This window comes from Sturnira hondurensis, unplaced genomic scaffold (genome assembly GCF_014824575.4).
Source record: "Sturnira hondurensis isolate 20B ecotype Veracruz unplaced genomic scaffold, ASM1482457v3 Scaffold0017338, whole genome shotgun sequence".
Classification (NCBI taxonomy): Eukaryota; Metazoa; Chordata; class Mammalia; order Chiroptera; family Phyllostomidae; genus Sturnira; species Sturnira hondurensis.
In genome coordinates, this window is record NW_028089969.1 from 1504948 (window position 1) to 1521319 (window position 16372).

General features: G+C 38.6%; 1 protein-coding gene across 1 annotated transcript in view; it reads left to right on the forward strand.

The window, feature by feature from the left end:
* CEP192 (centrosomal protein 192) overlaps positions 1-16372 on the forward strand; it is a 147203-nt gene that overhangs the window by 98770 nt on the left and 32061 nt on the right. The window contains exons 29-31 of the mRNA XM_037067640.1: positions 1361-1537; positions 14245-14278; positions 15963-16223. Of these exons, the coding sequence (XP_036923535.1) occupies positions 1361-1537; positions 14245-14278; positions 15963-16223 (472 nt within the window). The remainder of the gene's footprint in view (positions 1-1360; positions 1538-14244; positions 14279-15962; positions 16224-16372) is intronic.

Sequence of the window (16372 nt, forward strand, 5' to 3'; positions counted from 1 at the left end):
TTTGTTGTTAGTTTAAAGTACTTTTTTCCACTCCTTCTCTGGGTCTGGTACTTTTGGGCACTCAAGTCATAATAGGTGAATATCACCATACAATGATCAGAGCACCACTGTCACTAGTATTTGAACTTGCTTGATAAATTTAGTGTCTTGAGACACATACATGACTTATCTACTGCTCTATTGGGAATCGTCCTGTCTGATTTCAGAAGCTGTAACCCTGCCAACAGGTGAAAAGCCCCCATGGCTAGGGAGCCTTGGGACCATAAGCCACTAAGGAGACAAAACTTATCCTCCTGGCAGGGGCACAGCCTCTGCCCCCTTTACTTCACCCTGCTTGGCCCCTGGAGGATGGTTGGATGCTCGATGGCAGGCAAGATTCCTCAAGGAAGGAACAGCTTAAGACAGGAACAGTTGGAAAGGGACCATCAGGGAAGGACTTGGGGGACTATAGAAAAGGGGTGATGGACCTTTACCCCTCAGCTTTATCATAACTTGAGTCCTCATTTTATCTGCAAGAAGTCTTCTAATCTCTTGGCTTCCTTACTTCCCCCACCTGACTTAAGCCTAAAACAATGCCAGAGGTGGGTGCAGCGCTGTGCTAGAATGGGTGCTTATGGGGGGCAATCAGGCTTAAGAGAGAATGCATAAAATCCTGTGAAAGCTGCTTTGCTAAGAATGCCCACAATTTCAATGTTAAGGGTCCAAGCATAAAAGGAGTTTGTTTCCCAGTGTTTTATGGCCCTTTGATGAGACTCTATCTATCTGACCCTGACTCAGAATAAACCCTTACAGTTTTCTGAATGTTATCTATTGTTTGATCATTACTGCCTAACAATAATTGAGGAGCTTTATGTATAAGCCCTGTGTTCTTCCTATGCAAATTAACCAGATAAAAGCCCATTGAGAAAGAGGCTTAACGCCCTTCTCCTCTGGGAGATTGACCACCTTTCCTCCCCAAGCAGATCACGTCTTGGTAGACTTAGTCTTGCCCTAGGCCACACTGCTCAAGTTACAGAATGTCTTAGAGGTTTCAGTCTGTTACTGTGGCCTGCAGCACTTGGCCTCAACTTCACTGTGTTGACTCTTTAATCAGGGAAGCATTCCTCAACTCTTTCTGTATTCCTTGTAAATATTTGTTAAAAGTGTTCCTATAGCCCCATGAACTTCTTTCTTACCTCAGTAAGATGGCATTGTCACAGTCTCTGTCCTTATCTGTAATCTATAATAGAGGCTTTAATGGTAGGGAGGGCATTGTATCCGCAGCACCCAGTTCAGACTTTTGAACAAAGGAAACATGTAGGAAATAGTTGCCAGAAGGACTGAATTCTGGACATTTAACTTAGATGATTTTCTTTTTTAGGATCTTGAAAATATTCGTGCAGCCATTTGGACCTCAGTATGAAGTAGCATTAAAAGGTGAAGTAGTTCCTTCAAGAAATAAACCTCTGGCACCTGGATCTTGCTGCTCAGATATTCCATCAATTTTATCTAACAAGCAGTTTTTGGCTTGGGGTGGTGTCCCTCTTGGTACAACACAGTAAGTATGCACACAGAAGTCTCTTTGAGTGCTGAGGTTTTGCTGTTATCTACGTAATGTTATTCTCTACTGTGTTAGTTATGACCATGTTAATATTTTTAGAATTGAGTAAAGCTGTCTTTTATATGCCGAATCTTCCTATTATAAATTCAATTTTTTAATTAAAAATTTCACCCATTTTAAAATGCAGTCTAAAAAAATGGGTTTCAGTTTTCTTATCCTTTTTTAGTGAAGTCTTTGCTGATTTCTAAATTTAGGCAATTGATAGTATCTTTGTTCCTTCTCTGAAAATCACTATGAAGGGGTAGGAATTAAAAAATTATCAGACATTGCATTCTGTTTAATGAACTTACAAACTAGTCGGTAAATACTTTGTACTTTAAAGTGAAGGGCATAAGGGGAAGATATATTCTGCTACAGGTTATGTGAATTATATCTCTGATTTTCTTCTTATATTTATTTTGATTATACATTATGGATAACTGAATTAATAAAATTAATTGGCATGTAATATATACTATGTATAGTAATATGTTTCCGTTCATAAACATAGCAACATAGTTAAATTTTTTTATCAACCTCATGTCAGTAGAATTTCTAATAACCTAGGTGATTATTAAACCCTAATGTTTATTTTATATTTTATACTTTTGTGTTTATCCTAAGTGTTTTTCCTCTACATCTCTATGGTACCTGAGAGATAAACTTCTGGCCGAATCTCTACTGCAGGTGTGAAGGAATTACTTTAAAATTACAGTTTTTCAGTGCAGAAAGAATTGCATTGAACCTCCTTTCTTTTACAGAGTTCATACCACTGCTTAATTACTATATTTTGCCATGTGTAATGTGCTCTTTTATGTAATATGCACCCCCGTTTTTGGCCTAAGCTTTCAGGAAAAAAATCCTTCATTTCAATTATTTATGTATTTATATTTAGATACTGTTTTTTATATTATAAAGAAATTTTAGCATTTAATCTTGAACATATTATGGTACAAGAAATTTTAGGGGGCAGGGCAGGGGAGATCAATGGGGAAAAAGACGAGACAACTGTGATTGAACAAAAAATTAAAAATAATAATAAAAAGATTTTATGTACTGGTAACAAATTTATGATATTTACCCATCATAGAGGGCCAAGAACTCTTCATTACTACCAATATCAGAAGTATCACCTTCAATTTCTACATTACTGGTGTCTTCTGAAGAGTCACTGTCATCATCCTGGTAAATTTCATCATCCTCAGCTCCATCCATAGCACTGGTGATGTTGCATTTTTAAACAATTTCACAACCTCTTCCTTCTTGACACTCTTACAGGATCTTAAGATCCAATCACAAACTTGAGTGAGGGATGTTAGACCCTCACTCAAAATGAGTGAAAATGTCAGAAACCATTTTGACATTTTCCAAGGGATTTTCCAATAATTTCTTCCTTGAGGTAGGGATCCTTCCTGTAGGATCAAGATTGTTAAATTGTTACCAACTGACTGCATCCACAATGTCCATTCTTTTTCTTCAATAGGGCCTTAAAGGGTTTGTTTATGGACACATCAAGAGGTTGCATTTGGCTGGTTAGCCCACCAGGCAAGTTGTGTTTTCAATCACTGCTGTGATTGCTTTTTCACTTTGTGTAACATTGGCTTTGGAGTGATCAAAAGCAAGCAAAGCTGGAATTCTGAGTACCAGTTATCCTCCAGGCCTTCGTGGCCCAACCTTTTTGAACCAGATTTTTATGCCTACTTCATTCATCTATCCTTTTTCATGCACATTAATAATAACTCCATTTGGATTCTTTCTTTTGGAAACGTTTTTCCTTTCAAACATGATCATGGGTGGTAGCTTTGTTCCATCTGTACAACAGGCTAGAACAGTGAAATGTGTTTTCCCATGACTACTAGTTTTAACAGCCACAGTCTCTGCTTCTTTGACATACACCGTTCTGTTGGATGACACAACAAATGTGAGTGGGACCTCGTCTATATTGGCGATTTGGGACAACTCAAAGTTGAAAGTCTTTCAAAGATTGATAACATAAGAATGAAATTCCAAAACTCGATTCTCATAAGCTGCTGGAAGTTTGGGGGCAAGATTTCCTTGTGCCTTCATGCTTAAGCCTCCTATCTTCATAAAGTTAAATCACCATTTAGGTTTCCTTGAGAAATCATAAATTTTTTAAAATATATTTTATTCATTATGCCATTACAGTTGTCCCATTTCCCCCCATTCATTCCCCTCCACCTTGTATACCCTCTACCCCCACATTCCTCCACTTTAGTTCATGTCCATGTGTCATAAGTTCTTTAGATTCTACATATCCCACACTACTCTTGCCTTCCCCCTATTTTCTCCCCACCGTCTATGCTACTTACTCTCTGTACCTTCTCCCCACCTCTCCTCCTCCAACTCCCCTGTTGCTAACTAACCCCCCATGTGATCTCTATTTCTGTGGCTCTGCTCCTGTTCTAGTTGTTTCCTTAGTTTGTTTTTCTTTTTGTTTTTTGTTTTAGGTATGGTTATTAATAACTGAGTTTGTTGTCATTTTACTGTTCATAGTATGGATCTTCTTTTTCTTAGATATGTCCCGTTAACATTTCATATAATAAGGATTTGGTGATGATGAACTCCTTGAACTTGACCTTATCTGAGAAGCACTTTATCTGTCCTTCCATTCTAAATGAAAGCTGTGCTGGATAGAGCAATCTTAGATGTAGGTCTTTGGATTTCATGACTTGGAATACTTCTTTCCAGCCCCTTCTTGCCTGCAAGGTTTCTTTTGAGAAATCAGCTGACAGTCTGATGGGAACTCTTTTGTAGGTGACTGTCCCCTTATCTCTTGCTGCTTCTAGAATTCTCTCCTTCATGTAAGTCTTGGCTAATGTAATTATGAAGTACCTCGGTGTGTTCCTCCTTGGGTCCACCTTCTTTGGGACTGTCTGAGCTTCCTGGACTTCCTGGAAGTCTATTTCCTTTGTCAGACTGGGGAAGTTCTCCTTTATTATTTGTTCAAATAAGTTTTCCACTGTTGCTCTTCCTCTTCTGGTACCACTATGATTTGAATGTTGGGACGTTTAAAGATGTCCTGGAGGTTCCTAAGCCCCTCCTCATTTTTTAAAATATTTTATTTACTTATCTTTAGAGGGGAAGGGAAGGAGAGAAGGAGAGAAATATCAATGTATGGTTGCCTTTTGTGCATTCCCTGCTGGGAGTCGGCCTGCAGGGAACTGGCCTGCAACCCAGGCATGTGCCCTGACTGGGAATCGAACCTCAATCATGTGGTTCACAGGCCCGCGCTCAATCCACTGAGCTACACCAGCCAGGGCTCTCCTCATTTTTTTGAATTCTTGTTTCTTCATTCTTTTCTGTTTGGTTTTTCCTTTTTTCCTTCTGGTCTACTTCATTGATTTCAGTCCCAGCTTCCTTCTCATCACTATTGGTTCCCTGTGCATCTTCCTTCATTTCATTTAGTGTAGCCTTCATTTTTTCATCTAATTTGCCACCAAAATCAACAAGTTCTGTGAGCATCCTGATTGCCAGTGTTTTGAACTGTGCCTTTGATAGGTTAGCTATCCTTGGTCACTTAAAAGTATTGGCTCTGGAGCTTTGATATGTTCTTCTGTTTGAGCCATCATTTTTTTGTCTGGTCATGCCTATTACATATTAGGGGTGGAGCCTTAGGTGTTCACCAGGGTAGGGCAACCCAGTTGCTGGGTTGTGACGCTGTATGTGGGGGCAGAGTCAGTGGGAACAATGGTGCTTGTTCTGCGCTCTCTCGGATTTCAGTCCCCTCTCTGCTTCCCACAAGCAAATTGGGCCCTTTTGGTGCTCTTTCCTGGGTGGGTGGGCTTGTGTACGTTGTAGGACCCTCAGGGTCTCTTCAACAAACTCTTCCTGTGAGGCTGGGAGTCTCTCCTGGCAACTCTACTCCCACAAGTGTTTTTAATTGAAGCTTTTAGGCTTTATTTCCTGGTGCTGGGGTCCTGGGTTGCGTGGTCTGTCTCACTCCCTGTTTTCACCTGGTTTTTCTGCGCGCGAATGTGTGACTGTGGTCAGCCAGCCACGTTGTGTGCCTCACTGAGTCTGCTCGTTGCCTCCTCGCATCTGGGGTCTGCCAGCCACTGCTTTTTCCTGCTGGAACCCCTCTGTGCCCTTCTTACCAGTGTGGATGAATGGTTTGTTGTTGTCGGACTTCAGGACAGTTCAAAGTTCTGTCCTGATTGCGTTTTTGTTTCTAAATCTTTGTTGTCCTTAAATATGGTTGTGCAAGGTGGCATAGTGTTTCCACCTATGCCTCCATCTTGGCCAGAAGTCCATAATTTTTTTTTTCTCGTGCAATCCTTATATCTTATTATATCATCTTGGTCGAAACATGTATCCTAGTTTGACACTCCAGAATCCAAGTCTTCACCTGCTCCACCTCCAGCCACTTTGGAGGTTTCCCTGGCATTGCCTTCTTGTGTCCTGGCGTCTGAAGAAGCTTTTCTTATTGTTGCCCCACAATCTGATGATACTCCCTGTGGGAGAAGGTCTGAAGTTTCTCTCAGCAGTTCTGTTGCCATGCTTTTTAGCATATTTAATAGCTTTTAGCTTAAAGGTTGAAGTGTAGAGAAACCATTTTGACATTTTCCAAGGGATTTTCCAATAATTTCTTCCACCTAAACTGTATGAAATGTCACGTTGTTCACTTTATGCTAACATACTGGGCATGACCTATCTTACCAAGTGGACAACAATCTGCATTATCTATCTTATGAAGTGGGTAACAATCTTGTCATCTATCTTACACTGTGTATAATAATACATAGCTCTTCATTTCATTTTCTTTAATCACAGGCTGAAACTGCTTTCCTTGCAAGTTAGTCTCAGGTCAATAAAACCAATTATCTTATTCTAGGGTATTATTCTGCATACAGATATCGTTATTTCTTTCTAGAATTAGACTTTTAATGCATAAGCATCAATCAAAGAATTAAAAACAGTATACATACAGAATTGTACTACCTGGGTATAATGCACATCCTTAATTTTCCCTCAAAAATTTGGGTAAAAATGCACATTGTACATAGGCAAATACGGTAGTCATGTAGTTATCTGTATCTTTTCTTGTTTCAAATGCAGCTTTCAGAAAGACAAAGTAAGATAAAAACAGTTAAGTGAGAAATGACATCTGGGGGAAAACGAGACACAGTGTGATACCCGAAGTCCCGATGGGAAACCCTGTGGACTTGATGTGAGTCTTGGCCTTGGTTCTGACAGGAGTCACAGATTGAGAGGTTACAAACAAACCAGTTACTGTGTGAGAGAGTATAACCATTTCTGCTACAGACTTCACAGAGATGTTTCTTCCAGGGGTCCTTTTAGAGAGAAATTTGTATAATGTAGTGAATCTCAAGGAGAAATAATTTCACAGTAAATACTCCATCAGAATGCTCCCTGTTTGAGGTGCTCCAGTACAGATTAGATGCATCACACCTGAACACCCAAGTGAAAGCGTTCTCTGAGTGCTAAAGCATGAGGTAGTTTGGTTTTTAGATGCCTTAGGTACCTAGAAGATTTTATAGACTGCATGTTCTTTAAGCAGCTCTCTGTGAAGCTTTCTGTCATCTATAGATGTTCGAAAATCCTGAATAGCAGTAAGTGTGAGGTAATATTCTCTCTTTGGTAGTTCCTATATTGTTGGTTATATATATCATATGCTTTTTGTGGCCTATTAAGAGGGAATCGAGATTGACATATGTATTGAAAGAAAAGCTTAAACAAGACATGTACCTAAAGGGAATGTTTTTCTTGTTCTTTATAGTTGAACCTGAATAGTGTTTATGTGTCAAAATTTTTCTCAAAACATTCATTTCTGGTTTGCTCCAGTACTTGTACAAATAGTTGATTGAGGCCTTTCCTTTAAGTCTGTGGTATTGTACGGTAGCCAAAATAATTAACCTGTTTAGCTCAGCCACTAATGTCCAAGTTTTAAAAAACAAGAGGAAAACTAACTTTGGTATGCCTTAGCAATCGTAGCACTTCTCCTACAACTGCTTTTGTCCATTAAGTCAAAGACAACAGAAAGCTTTTTAAGAGGCAATCATCATTCTTGTGTTCCTGACAGAATTTCCTGCCTTGTGATAAAATATATAATAAATGATCAATGTGATAGAAATGGCTGTTCTTAAAATTCAGCTGCTCCTCAGATGCCATACCATCCTGAAATCTCACCTACAAAATTAGCGTGCACTAAACTTTTTTTAAAATTAGAAATTATATTAGTTAAGTTTAAAACAGGGACAATGCTTTCTATGTGTTTTTGAACTTGTCAGCAGCATTTTTTGTCTCTTCCAGAGTGAAGGGTCTTCAGGATGTGTTTTACTTGACTTCACTTCCTCATGGAGATTCACAGATGTCCTTCTAATCTAACAGACCTATGAGTAAATCACATGCCAGTTCAGGAAACTGATCCAAAACCCCTTTTGTGTACCCTGTTACTAGAGTTGTTTAGATGTCTTATCTCAGCATCACGGAGTTTGCTACTCCTGTGAGGATAGCGCTACTTTTGTTGATGATATAGCACCACATGCATGGCCAAAAGCTGACTTTTGTGAAAGTAACAATTCCAAAGCATTGGATGGGTATTCAACATGTTGATGTATGTCTTTAGGGTAGCATCTAGCTGAATTAATGGATTTGCATTTCTTTAGTTCTCCTCATCCCCATCTAGGTATCCTGCATAGAAAATTTTTCCTGTCACAAGTAGCTCTTGCTCCTTCTCTATGGGGATGTCGCAGCAGACTTCATGATAAAGAATTGTACTCTCTGCTTAGAAAACAATCTTACTTTCCTTTCTGCTGTGAAATATCCTAGGATGCAGACAGAGGCTGTGACTCAGTGGTTGCTCAGAGGACTCAAACAAGCTGGGAGATGCTGCTGCGCTGCTGGGTGCCTTTCTGTGCGGTACTTGCACACTCCCTGCCTTGCCTTAGAAGAATGTGCTTGGTTATAGAGGGAAATTTGAAGTGAGCTCTTCTTCCAGAGTATGGAGGAAAAACTAATATATAATTCGGGGTGGGGGGGCAATGTTCTCACTGACTTAAGTAGTTTTACCTCAGTTGCAAATAGGAATGGTAATTAATAAATTAAAATTTTGTTTTCATTAGGTAAAGTGGCCCAGAGTGGTTTTTCATTTGAACTTGATATTATTAGATTTCTAAAGTTCAGTGTTTCTACTTTATATTTATTTATTCACTCTAGTCTAAAGAAGAACAACAACAAATTTAAAAACAAAAACAACCACAACTGTCAGAGAATTGATCTGTATGGAATTCCAACAACCACAGAGTTAAAGAAGAAACATTCAGACTGGCAGTAAGGGTGGAAAGGACACTTGGATAGGTGGTGGAGGCTGGAGGACTGGGTAGTAGAGGCAGCCTCTGGCAGTCCCACATGATCCCACATATGTGTGTAGATAAACCAGGAGGAACAACTGGGGAATGAGATAGAATGTGTACCCCAGTATTCAAGCATGGAACCCTGTGGGGGTTGCAGCTATAGGAGAAATGCTCAGCCTCATAGAACAGTTCATTGGAGACCCACAGGGTCCTAGAACATGAACAAAGCCACCCAGCAACACAAGAATTAGCACCAGAAGGGCCCAATTTGCTTGTGGGTAACAGGGGCAGTGACTGAAAGCAGGGCAAGAGCCAAACAGGTAGTATTGTTCACTCTATGGTCCCTCCCTCACGTATAGCATCACAACACAATGAACGGGGATTGCCCCACCCTGGCAAGTACCTAAGGCTCCACCCCTTTCAACGTAACAGGTAAGCCATGGCAAAGAAATATGGCCCAAATGAAAGAACAGATCAAAGCTCCAGAAAAACAACTAAGCAATGGAGAGAGAGCCAACCTGTCAGATGCAGAATTCAAAGCACTGGTAATCAGATGCTGACAGAAATGGTTCAGTATGGTTGCAAAGCAGAGGAAAAAGTAAAGGTTATGCAAAGTGAAATAAAGAAAACTATACAGGGAACCAACAGTGAAGGGAAGGAAACTGGGACTGAAATCAATGATTTGGAGCAGAAGGAAGAAATAAACATTCCATCAGAACAGAATGAAGAAACAAGAATTCAAAAAAAAAGAAGGGCTTAGGAACCTCTGGGGCAGCTTTAAACGTTCCAACATCCAAATCATAGGGGTGCCAGAGGAGAAGAAGAAGAGCAGGAAATTGAAAATTTATTTGAACAAATAATAAAGGAGAACTTCCCCAGTCTGGCAAAGGAAAGAGACTTCCAGGAAGTCCAGGAAGCTCAGACAGTCCCAAAGAAGCTGGACCCCAGGAAGCACATACCAAGGCACATCATAATTACATTACCCAAGATTAAAGATAATGAGAGAATCTGAAAAGCAGCAAGAGCAAAGGAGACAGTTACCTACAAAGGAGTTCCCATAAGACTAGCAGCTGATTTCTCAAAAGAAACCTTGCAAGCAAGAAGCAGCTGGAAAAAAGTATTCCAAGTCATGAAAGGCAAGGACATACATCCAAGATTACTCTATCCAGCAAAGCTATCATTTAGAATGGAAGGGCAGATAAAGCTCTTCTCAGATAAGGTCAAGTTAAAGGAGTTCATCATCACCAAGTCCTTATTATATGAAATGTTAAGGGGATTTACCTATGAAAAAGAAGATGTTCAAAACTATGAACAGTAAAGGGACGACAACCTCACAACTATGAACAACTCAACCTAAAAACAAACTAAGTAAACAACTAGAACAGGAACACAATCACAGAAATGGAGATCACATGGAGGGTTAGCAACAGGGGAGTGGGAGGAGGACAGAAGGGGAAAAGGTATAGAGAATAAGAATCATGAATAGTAGGTACAAAATAGACAGGGGAAGGATAACAATACTATAGGAAATGGAGAAAAAGAACTATGTATGACCCATGGACATGAGCGAAGGTGGGGAAATGCTGGTGGGAGGGGCGGTTCAGGGTGGAAGGGAATAATGGGGAGAAAGAAATGGGACAACTGTAACAGCATAATCAATAAAATGTACTTAAAAATTGAAATAAAATAAAAATGACCATTTATATCTTTAAGCAATTTTGTCCACCACACTTGACAGGGTCAAAAGAAGGTCCTAGAGAGAACATGTCAAGCTCTAACATCAAATAAAGCTGGATTTGTTAGTAATAGCTATTTAGAAAAACCTTTTAGGTATTGTTAATCTTGTCATTTATCCCATCTCCTTTTCTCACTAGGAAATAAACCATAATTTTAGTCCCAGCCCCACTACTAAACAACTGTACAGTTTGAAGATATGAATATTAGTGAATCTTGAATTTCATTTTCCTTTTCTCAATGATTTATCACCTTTTTCTGATAATGTTCAATGTACCTAAAGAAATAACTTGAAATCCTTTAAAAAATTATGATGGGAAGAAACAAAATATAAAAACTCCTTTCTCTTTTTTCTCACTATCCAAAACAGAGTTTAACAAATGGCATCAATAGATATTTTTAACAGAATGAATAAAATTTACTTAGAAAGACAGTATCTAAAGCAGTTTCAAGTACATTTGCCAAAAAATGTGGTCTTGAAAAATTAGGTATATTCCACAGTTCTCAAACTGAAATGAAACTTAAAAGAGTTAGAAGAAATTATGACTTTTATGAACACTATGGTGGCTGCTTTTACAACCTGACAATTATAAAAATAAATAAGTACGCTCTAATCTATAAATCCAGAGAATCAGATATTTTGATTTATAAAAATGAAGTACATAAAATGAAAAAAATGCAGTGAAATTACTTACCGTGAACTTAATACCTGGCTGTGATCGAATTCCAAGTTGTTTAATTTCTAGTTTAGCTAACATGGAAGATAATCGAGTAGGTGAAAACAATACAAAGATATTAATGTCTTCTTTTGGACGAATTTTGATCTCACAGTTACTAGTTAATTGCTCTTCTGAACCAAAAGTGTGTTGAAGCTACAATTTAAAAATAATAACTGTATAAAACAAAGCATTAGCACAAATACAACACACCACTACCACAAAGAATTTAAAGACAACACAAAATGGTATGTATATGTAAGTTTTCTGGATCTAGACAGAATAAAAAACAGAACAAACGAAGTGCTCTACAAACCTGAAAGGAGTCCTGATCTTGTCCTCTAATTAGCAGTCGTAAGTGTTGGATTGTAGTCGTAGAATTATTTCTTAAAGCTAGTTTCTGAAGCCTGGAAACAATTATACATTTTATTTTATCTTTTAAAGATTTTATTTACTTTTAGAGAGGCGGGGAAAAGAAGTAAAATAAGGGACGGCAACATCAATGTGTGGTTGCCTCTCGCATGTGCCCTACTGGGAACCTGGTCTGCAACCTGAGCATGTGCCCAGACTGAGAATTGATCCAGCGACACCTTGGTTTGAAGGCCAGTACTCAATCCACTGAGCCACACCCAGCAGAGCCCATTAAACATTTTAAATGCGGTTTTCCTCCATGGGTATTGTTTACAATTATTAAAAAACAAAGCCAAAACCAAATGCACTACTTAGAAATGACTGATTGCTCATGCCATTTTAGCAGCCTGGAATTCTCTCTCCACGAACCTAGAACTCTACGTTTCTGAAAATACATGCCAAAGACTCATCTTATCAGAAGGTTTTTGATTTAATCTTGCTCCTATTATAGCTCCATAGCTGCTCATATTATTTGTATTATATATACAGGTATTATCTGTCTTACACAACATTAATCAATGAAAATCCAGATGTTATTCCCATATCCAATTGTTTCTTTCAGTAAAAGTTTTGTTAAAATTTTTGTTAAAGTACATTTTATTGATTATGCTGTTACAGTTGTCCCATTTCTTTCTCCCCATTATTCCCTTCTACCCTGAACCGCCCCTCCCACCAGCATTTCCCCACCTTCGCTCATGTCCATGGGTCATACATAGTTCTTTTTCTCCATTTCCTATAGTATTGTTATCCTTCCCCTGTCTATTTTGTACCTACTATTCATGATTCTTATTCTCTATACCTTTTCCCCTTCTGTCCTCCTCCCACTCCCCTGTTGCTAACCCTCCATGTGATCTCCATTTCTGTGATTGTGTTCCTGTTCTAGTTGTTTACTTAGTTTGTTTTTAGGTTGAGTTGTTCATAGTTGTGAGGTTGTCGTCCCTTTACTGTTCATAGTTTTGAACATCTTCTTTTTCATAGGTAAATCCCCTTAACATTTCATATAATAAGGACTTGGTGATGATGAACTCCTTTAACTTGACCTTATCTGAGAAGAGCTTTATCTGCCCTTCCATTCTAAATGATAGCTCTGCTGGATAGAGTAATCTTGGATGTATGTCCTTGCCTTTCATGACTTGGAATACTTTTTTCCAGCTGCTTCTTGCTTGCAAGGTTTCTTTTGAGAAATCAGCTGCTAGTCTTATGGGAACTCCTTTGTAGGTAACTGTCTCCTTTGCTCTTGCTGCTTTTCAGATTCTCTCATTATCTTTAATCTTGGGTAATGTAATTATGATGTGCCTTGGTATGTGCTTCCTGGGGTCCAGCTTCTTTGGGACTGTCTGAGCTTCCTGGACTTCCTGGAAGTCTCTTTCCTTTGCCAGACTGGGGAAGTTCTCCTTTATTATTTGTTCAAATAAATTTTCAATTTCCTGCTCTTCTTCTTCTCCTCTGGCACCCCTATGATTTGGATGTTGGAACGTTTAAAGCTGCCCCAGAGGTTCCTAAGCCCTTCTTTTTTTTTGAATTCTTGTTTCTTCATTCTGTTCTGATGGAATGTTTATTTCTTCCTTCTGCTCCAAATCATTGATTTCAGTCCCAGTTTCCTTCCCTTCACTGTTGGTTCCCTGTATAGTTTTCTTTATTTCACTTTGCATAGCCTTTACTTTTTCCTCTGCTTTGCAACCATACTGAACCATTTCTGTCAGCATCTGATTACCAGTGCTTTGAATTCTGCATCTGACAGGTTGGCTCTCTCTCCATTGCTTAGTTGTTTTTCTGGAGCTTTGATCTGTTCTTTCATTTGGGCCATATTTCTTTGCCATGGCTTACCTGTTACGTTGAAAGGGGTGGAGCCTTAGGTACTTGCCAGGGTGGGGCAATCCCCGTTCATTGTGTTGTGATGCTATACGTGAGGGAGGGACCATAGAGTGAACAATACTACCTGTTTGGCTCTTGCCCTGCTTTCAGTCACTGCCCCTGTTACCCACAAGCAAATTGGGCCCTTCTGGTGCTAATTCTTGTGTTGCTGGGTGGCTTTGTTCATGTTCTAGGACCCTGTGGGTCTCTCCAGTGAACTCTTCTGTGAGGCTGGGTGTTTCTCCCATCGCCATAAACCCCAGAGGTTTTCACAGCCAGAGTTTTTAAGGCTTTCTTATCTAGTGCAGGAACCCTGGGGTGCACATTCCATCTCATTCCCCAGTTGTTCCTCCTGGTTTATCCACACACAAATGTAGGAGTATGTGGGACTGCTGTCTACTACCTCACCTACCCAGAACTCCAGGTGCAGCATGTCCTCACTGCCTGCCTGCCTGCCTGCTTTCGTGTCTCCACCATTACTGCCAGTCTGAGTGAATGTTTCTTCTTTAACTCTCTTGTTGTCGGACTTCATACAGTTTGGTTTTCTGGCAGTTGTTGTTATTTTTTGTTTGTAAATTTGTTGCTTTCCTTTTTTTTGTTGTGCTTGAAACAACAGGTATCTTCCTACGCTTTCATCTTGTCCAGAGTCTGTAAGTGGTCATTTTTAGAAGTAACATTTTACACATGAGCCCCAGATACAATTCCAGAGTATTGTGTCTTGGTTCATGTAAGGATCAAGTGGTTTGTGGAGAGGACTAAATGAACTGTAACTTTTAGACTAGACTATCCTGAATATGTTGTAAATATTTTCATGTTTGTTTGCCAAGATTTTGAGGTTATTCCTAAGGAAGAATCTCTGATGGTTTAGGGCCCAACCATTTTATGTGACAGTCAGTCAAGCAGAGGTTCAGGTTAGTGTCCTCTTAACACAAACCGGGATCCTAGTCCAGTCATATTGGTGGCAAATGTGAAAATCTGAGAGGTGGGCTGAGTGGGATTTGAAGTGCACAGAATATGGTTTTTATCTGAAAAGAAGACTTCTTAGACCATTAACTTTGATAATGTCTTTCTGAAGACAAGCAACCTGGTGCAGTTATGGTGGAGCATTTAACTCTAGTAATGAGAGAATCAGGAACAGTCCTGTCTCTTTTTTTCACACATCACTTAAAACATGTGCTTTACTCCCTTATCTGAAATGCATATAATTTTCATTACAATTTCCCAGTTTGGTTTTGAAAGGGAAATGAAATTATCTATGCTCTGTATATACAGTATGATGGAACTATGATAAATAGATTTATTGTATGCTGAGTATATGCCAGTCACTCCTCTTAATTATTACATGGTCCAGGAAAGGTTCACATTCAGGCTACCTGACTATAGAGCTATCTATGGGCAGGTTTTAGATATTCATACTAGCTTTTGTTTTCTAGTGCTATAGAATGGCAGTGCTCAACCAGAGAACATTTTACCTTTCAGGGGATATTTGGAAACTTCTTGAAATATTTTTGGTGGTCATAACTTGGAGTTGGGAAGATGGTGTGTCTGGCATCTGGTGGGTAAAGGCCAGGAATGTAGCCAGACGCCCTGTAATGTTTAGGGTGACCCTCATCACAGCAATCTGGCTCAAAATGTTCACAATGCTGAAGTTAAGAAACCCTGCTCTAGAGATAGTTTTTCCTTTTGAATCTTTGGATTTATTAGCATTAGTTAGATTTTATTATATTTAGTCATTCTTAAGCTTTTACTTATTTGTGATTTCTTAGGCTTTGAAAATACAGATAAAATGTTTATATTGAATTTTTGAAAGCAATAGATTTTTTCACCAAAACATTTCATTTAAAAAATTTAGAATGCTGGAAAATTGAAAGAACTGGGCAGTAAACTCAGATACCCCACTATTTACAATTAGTGTTTTGCTATATTTCTTTTATACATGTCTAACCATCCATGAATTCATCTATTTTTTAAATGCATTTTGAAGTAAATTACATAAATGTGTTTCACTCTAAACACTTATTAAGTGAGGTATCTATACTGTACCAATCTTTTTGTTCTTGTATTATTTGAGGTTGGCTTTTATGACAATGAAGTAATTATTCTTAGCATATTGAAAGGAAAATAATTTTGTACCTCTTTGAGGTGTTTTTCTCTTAAGACAGAGTCTTTAATTCGGTGGTGGGCTGGAAGTGAGATAATTTCCAAAGTACACAAAGAACAATAATGTTAATTGTATTAACTCTAGCGTATAGATTTTCTTCTCTGACCTTAATTTCATCTGATTTCTGCTTACATAAAGATAATTTTGAATATGTATATTTTCTGTTCTTTCAGATACCTTTGTCTGGATATGGAGGAACAAGTAATGTTATTTTGGAAGGTGTTAAAAAATTATCTGACAGTTACATGGTAACAATGAATGACTTAATACCTGGCAAAGAAAGTAGAATTGTGTTTTCTGTTTGTAACACTGGCTGTCGTGCAGCTTTTGTTAAAGCTGTAGGTTTTATGGATTCTCAGAAAAAAGTTTTCCTGGATCCTAAAGTATTAAGGATTTTTCCAGATAAATTTGTGCTCAAGGAAAAAACACAAGAAGTAAGTATGAAAGTCTCTGCACTAAAAATTTAAACTCATTTTTAGGTTAAATTAGTAAGTGTGTATTTTATGGCCCAAACCTGAAAAAAAAATATTTGAAATGTGTAGAGGAATAGAGGTACTTATCTTCTTGGAAATGCTATACATTT